We start from the raw sequence: 6,000 nt of genomic DNA on the forward strand, positions 1-6,000 counted from the left end.
TCAGGCTAGGGATAAGAGCCTCAGTTTCCAATTGATGTGATAAGCGAAGAAGAATAAGCTTAAAAAAATATATCCAGCCACTCCAGAGCCTGTCAGCTGTGTAGCAGAGACGAGTACGCTTGTCCTTGGCTGCTCCTAGGCCCCCAGTGAGAAGCAGGGTGACTGGTGGGATTGTATCCATCTGGGAGCTTGGGAGGCAGCAGGGACAGAGGAAATGAACTTGAGGGAGACCCCCCCGCCCCCCCCACCCCCGCCGCCTTGAATGTGGAGTTCAGCGTTTTCAGTGGGTAGTGAGGGATTGAGTGTAGATTCGAGAGCCAAGGTGCTGCACCCAGGCCTGTGGCTTTCCTTGTCTCCAAGGGCAGTGAGTCAGGGGATGCTGAGGGTCCTGCACATGATGTAGGTATTCCTCTTTGGCCCTTCCAGAGAAGGTAAGATTATAAACACAGGGACACAAACGCAAGAAGATCCCACAGATGGGGCAATGAAGCCAGTCTGTGACTCCCAGCAGGCCCAGCTTTGACTGGTTGGAAACAAATGGGCCCCGGGGCTCCCTTCTGCACCCTCACCTTGGTCTGTGAGCCTGCTCTGCTCTTCTCTTCCTTAGGCAGAGCTTCTGGGAGCAGGGGGTTGACATCCCTTTTCAGGAGCAAGGTGAGAGGGCAGATGTCGGGGAGATGGCCCTGCTGAGCCCAGAGCAAGTGCAGAATGGGTCCCAGAGCCTGGGGGGTCAAACTGGGCAAAGCCCATTGTCAGGGACCCCGAAGAATTGAGTGGGGACTAGAATATATCACCCTCCAAATCCCCAGACTCCTGTAATGATTCTGAAACTTGTAATTTGCAGTAAATCAGACAAATTTAGCCTAAAGCAGTTGGAGTTAATAAAATTTTTAGTAGATGCTCATGGTCCATTCAAATTCTAGCTTCTGCTCTCTCCCCAGCTAGTCATTACGTATTTCTGTCCAGAATCTCAATTCTCCACCCACCTTCTCCCTTCAGCCTGTAGTTGGAAGATAACATCCCACGAAGAGAACCCCAGCTTCTCTTCCGCTGATTGTTCCTTGTGAGCACCCCCCCGCCCTGTCCCCCACAGAACCACCTTCATCCTCTGAGCTGTGGGCAGGGGCCAGGATCCTCTTCAGCTTGGAGGGATGGAAGGGTGTGGCGAGGGGACATGCTGGTTGGCCTGCAGGGAAGTGGCAGTGTCTGACCTCCCTCAGGCTGATTTATTCACCTCCCACTTTCTGGGAGGGCTCATGGTAATGTCACACCAGAGAGGAGGCAGGGATTAGGGAGGGGAAACCCACAAATTCCCTCTCCACAACTCTGCCTGCTGGCTGTGGGATGAGCGCTGGGCATAGAGCATGGTCATTAGTTGGAAGGGGTGGGACCCCCTGGGCTTGAAAGCGGAGCACGTAGACTGTTGCAGTGTCCGTGAATAAGGAAGCCGCCACAGAACACGGGCCAGGCTTTCCTCCAGGCCTTGAGTGGTTTGTGGATCTGGTCTTTGCCCAGCTAGTGCACCACACCCAGCTTCCTTCATAGGGGTAACAGGAGCAGGGCTCCCAGGACTTGGTGACCACAGCAAGATAGTTGCCTCAGCTGCTTTTGAAGCCCCACTAAATCCAGTCCTTAGGAGGCACCTAAGAGGGGCAGGGGCAGGAGGGGCGGGCACGCCCCCATCATCACAGACGCTCTTCTAGCACCCAGTCTTTATTCATTTTTTAAAAAAGAAATCCAAATAAGTTAGCAAAAAAAAAAAAAAATTACAAAACAAGGTCAAAACCACACGATGCTTAGTTAAGAAAAGAAATCACCCCAAGAGCCCCTGCCCCCCTCCCTGCCTGTCCCTGGCAGCTCGTGCACAGGAGACCTTGGTCAGATGGCAGCTTTACAAACAACACAAAACATAAAACCACTGGAAGGTTCCCAGTATTCACTGCAAAAGCTTGGCCCCCCAGGGACTTGGGAACAGAGGGTTGTTCCTCTCCCTTTCTTCTCTCTCGATTCAGGGCAGGCCCAGCCCAGCCACTGGCATTGGGAAGAGACAAGAACAGGAGACGCACACAGCTCGTGCTGGCCAGGACACTGTCTCCGGCTCTCAAACCTCTTCTCTCAAGGGGGTGGAATTGGCGGCATTATGAACAAAGGGAAGCTCCTGAGTTTGCCCCCTGAGATGGGGCACACACGAGGGGCACTCTGGTCCCCTGCTTCATCTCCCCGGAAACAGGATGCTCCTTGCTGTAGGGGGTCAGCTACAGGAGAGTAGCCGTTCCCTCTCTGGGTGGTGAGTTAACCTTATATGGATGAGGAAGGGGACATTCTGGCATTTGGCAGCCCCGGGGCTGGCTTTCTGGCATCAGGACAGCCTGGCTTAGGAAGCCCGTGCTGCGGGAGCGGTGGCATCTGTGGCCAGCGTGGGGGCTCCCACGGACACCCGGCCTGGCAGACGGTCTCAGTTAGGCATGGTTTCATCCGGGAAGGCCACAGAGACGTCTTCCACTGTGATGCTGTCCACAATGGAGGTGAGCGAGTGCAGGTTGTGGGCGTCGGCAGGATCAGCTGTGAGCAGGTGATCTGTACGGAGAAGCAGGGAGGATGTTACCTGGGTGATGAAGGGGGTGTCGAGATCCAGGACAGGGACTGAGCTCTTTGGGGGTGACGCAGGTTTTCCTGGACAGATGGGTGAGCAAAACTCAAGAATCCTACTCCCCAGCCCATGCCTTTCCCAGCGCTCCGCGCCCGCTCGTGTGTATCTGTGTGTGTGTGTACACTGAACACATATGCCTCCTCTCTGAACTCCCCTAGTTGGGTTAGAATTTGAAAGCAGCTACTCTATGGTGGGGCCAGGACGGCGTCTCCTGGGAGACTGGAACTGCCTTAGGCTGGCCCCGTTGTGCAGGACTGACTCAGCGATTCCCAGGGACCCCTGAGGCAGGGACATTCTCCTCTCCATGGAGCAGGTCAGGCCCCAGGCATGGGCTGGGGAGCTGCAGGAGGCCTAGACCAGTCCTTAGCTGGTCAAGATCTCAAGGAGACATAGGGCCTTCCGGCCCACCGTTTGGGACCCTGGGTTCAGCCGTTCCCTGGAGACACCAAGGGAAGAGGACTGGAGCAGACAACTGGGCCTAGAGACAGGCTGATGGGGTTGAGCCAAGGTTTGGAGGGTCTCACTTACCTGCTGTGTTGGGGCCAAACTCCAAGGTGCTGCCCCACTCTGGACTGCAGGAGGCGCTGTGGGAGCTGCATTCGCTGGGCACCTGCAAGACAGGGCGAAGGCCCAAGGTCAGAGCATGGGCCATTTTTGGTGATGTCTTTCTGTCCAGTTCCACGGGGTGAAAGCTCCCATTGTGGGGTTGGACAGTGGGCCACAGGCTGGAGCGCTCCAGCCCAGGGCAGCCCCCAGCCTCAGGATCTTCATAGGCAGCAACTTTCATGCTCCTGCCTGACCACAGAGCCCCTGCTTCCAGGCCTTTCCTGGCCTCCATCCAGGGTGGTGAGTCCATCCTCACAGGACACCCAGCCTAAAGGGGTCCCAGGTTTTCCTGACCCTAGGATAAGGATGGAGGAAGCAGGTGCGGGTAGGCTGGGGCTCTGGGAAAGCCACTGGGTAGGTGTTCTCTCCACTCAGCCACATACCCAGGATGGCGTGGGGTGGGGGTACAAAGTGGTCCTTGGCTGTGCCTTTCAGACCCCAACCCCAGGCACCGTGATGAACCCTTGCTCCCACCCAGGCTGACTCTGGACTTGCTTTTGGATCCCCTTCTTCAGTCCTCTGCCACCCCCCTCCACATCTGTTTCTACCCACTGCCTTTAGCCTGGCCGGAAAGGACAAAGGGACACCAGAGGTCAGTTGGACAGCCCCGTTCTGACGAAGGGACCGGCCCATAAGATCCCACCTGTCACCTGCTCCCACCCTCCGACTGAGCATCCCCCCCAAGGGTCATGAGGCTGTCCAGGGTCTCCTGTGCCCCCTGCCCCCGGGGCAGCCGGGGTGGGACAGCCACTTACCCCTGGCTGGGGCCCGCCGCCAGCCCGGTAGCGGAGGTCCCGCTCTTCCTGGTGGAGGGAGCTAAGCAAGGCCTGCAGGCGCTCAATGTACTGGATGGCACTGCGCAGGATCTCCACCTTGGGCAGCCGCTGGCTGGGGTTGGGCAAGGTGCTCCTTTTCAGAGCCTCGAACGCCTCGTTCACCTTCTTGAGCCTGCGCTTTTCCCTCAGCGTGGCCGCGCGCCGCCGGTCCACCGACACCGACTTCCTCTTACACACCTTGCACGCCCACGGCAGGCACTGGCCCAGGCAGTGCTCGGGGGTCCCCAGGCCCTTGTCCTCGAGGGGCCCTCGCGCTTCGGGGCTCAGGCTGAGCTCGGCCCGCTCGTAGCCCGGCGGCTCGAAGGCCTGGAGGTGGACGGGCAGGTAGTTCTCCCCGTCATAGAAGTGGGGCTCCTGGTAGAAGTAGGGGGAGGTCTCATACAGCTCCATGGGGTCGGAAAAGACTCGTTCCCCAAGCTCCTGCAGCCCCTCACGCCAACTGCTGGGTGCCATTTAAACCCTCCCCGCTGGCATGGAACCAGAGATAAATATAGCCAACGCCGCAGAAACCTGAGCCCCCCCTAAGCTGTTGCTGCACATCAAGACGTTTACAGTGGATTAGATGCGACTCCCCTTCCCTCTCCCCGCAGCCCCACCCCACCCAGCCTCCTGCCCCAGCCTGGGCCGGCTCCTGTGCACGGGGAGGGAGGCCGTCGGTGTAATTTGATTAGTTTTCATTTCTCAGCAGCCCCTGTGGGGCAGGGGAGGTGGGGGAGGACACACATTCTCTCATCTGCTCCTTTCAATTACTCCTAGCTGGGCGGCCTGCCTGCCTGGTTTCTCCTTGCCAGTCCCGGAGAAGTGCGGTGGGGGTGGGGGAGAGCCGGGGGAAGGGAACAAGGAAGGGCAGGGTTCAGGCTGGAAAGGGCCTGAAGAAGTCAAGGTGTCCGTCCCCTCCTGATAGCACTTCAGCCAGCCCCCGTCTGACGGAAGCATGAGACCGCTTTGAATTCAGGGTGTGTATGGGGGCTCCACGTCCAGGGGTAAGAAGGAACCTGGAGAGGAAAATGACTTCAGCTCCTGGCTTTCTAAAGCAGCCTGGACGTCTTGTATCTCATAGGTCTCCAGTAACAGGGAAGTGGAGGCAAGGAGAATTTTTTGATCTTTTTGGCAGGAGTCGGTAGAAGTCTTCCCTTTAGCACAGCTGGTCAGGGGCAGAGCAAGAATGAGGACTTACAGGCTTACCCCTTGCCACCTTTCCCAGAGGAGCCAGGTCAAGATCTAGGAAACCCTCTGTCTCCTCCCTCTCTCCCTCCCGATCATCTCTCTGCCCTTCTGTGTTGCCTCTTCAACTCTGTTTCCTGCCCCATGGCCAGCCTTTCCTGACTGCTTGGTGTGGGTGGGTGGGAGGGGGAGAAAGCAGAGCCCGCCGGACTCACTTTGAATCTCGCCTCTCCTCGACCACCTGGTGTGGTTCTGCATCTTCTCATCTAAGCCATTAGTTTTACACGTAACGTGTAGGTCTCAAATGTCAGGGGGAAGAGGGACTACTCCATCTTTAGGCTTCTCAGTCCGTGGTTACCTCTCAGCAGAGGGTTTGGGGTCTGAGAGGACCAATCCTCCCAAGACTGTGGGCTGGCCTGAGAGACCAGTGGACAAGCACAATCTTAGGGCTGAAGAATTACAGGGATGCTCCAGGCAGGGTCTCTGACCTCTAGGACCTTAGCATTAGTAGACCCTGATGGTTAACTAGTTCTCGCCAACCTGTGATGTCTGAATCCCCCTCACAGGTGGCCATTGTCCAGCTGTGGCTCACGAGGCAGCCTGTTCCACTGATGTGCAGCTCTGGCCATGGGGAGGCCTTCTGGATTTTGGATTGTGCTGTGATGTGCTCCCTTTTTTATCCTTTGGTCCTGTTTTCTTCTCTGGGAACCAGTGGACTAAGTCTGGTCCCTCCTCCACTTGATA

General features: G+C 57.2%; 1 protein-coding gene across 1 annotated transcript; it reads right to left on the bottom strand.

The window, feature by feature from the left end:
* Positions 1 to 2,349: 2,349 nt before the first annotated feature.
* Positions 2,350 to 4,526, bottom strand: MYOG (myogenin). Its single transcript, XM_059146345.1, has 3 exons — positions 4,012 to 4,526; positions 3,179 to 3,260; positions 2,350 to 2,577 (listed from the first exon to the last, which is right to left on the bottom strand). The coding sequence occupies exons 1-3, from the start codon at positions 4,480 to 4,482 to the stop codon at positions 2,456 to 2,458; spliced, it is 675 nt and encodes a 224-aa protein (XP_059002328.1). The 5' UTR covers positions 4,483 to 4,526; the 3' UTR covers positions 2,350 to 2,455.
* Positions 4,527 to 6,000: the final 1,474 nt, after the last annotated feature.

Source organism: Mustela lutreola, chromosome 14, assembly GCF_030435805.1.
Source record: "Mustela lutreola isolate mMusLut2 chromosome 14, mMusLut2.pri, whole genome shotgun sequence".
Lineage (NCBI taxonomy): Eukaryota > Metazoa > Chordata > Mammalia > Carnivora > Mustelidae > Mustela > Mustela lutreola.

Bases quoted from the DNA above. Each gene is read 5' to 3' on its own strand.
- MYOG (XM_059146345.1), bottom strand. From the start codon at position 4,482: ATGGAGCTGTATGAGACCTCCCCCTACTTCTACCAGGAGCCCCACTTC. The intron at 3,261-4,011 runs GTAAGTGGCTGT...CCTGTCTTGCAG, and splicing joins GCGGCGGGCCCCAGCCAGGG to GTGCCCAGCGAATGCAGCTC. The intron at 2,578-3,178 runs GTAAGTGAGACC...TTCTCCGTACAG, and splicing joins GTTTGGCCCCAACACAGCAG to ATCACCTGCTCACAGCTGAT.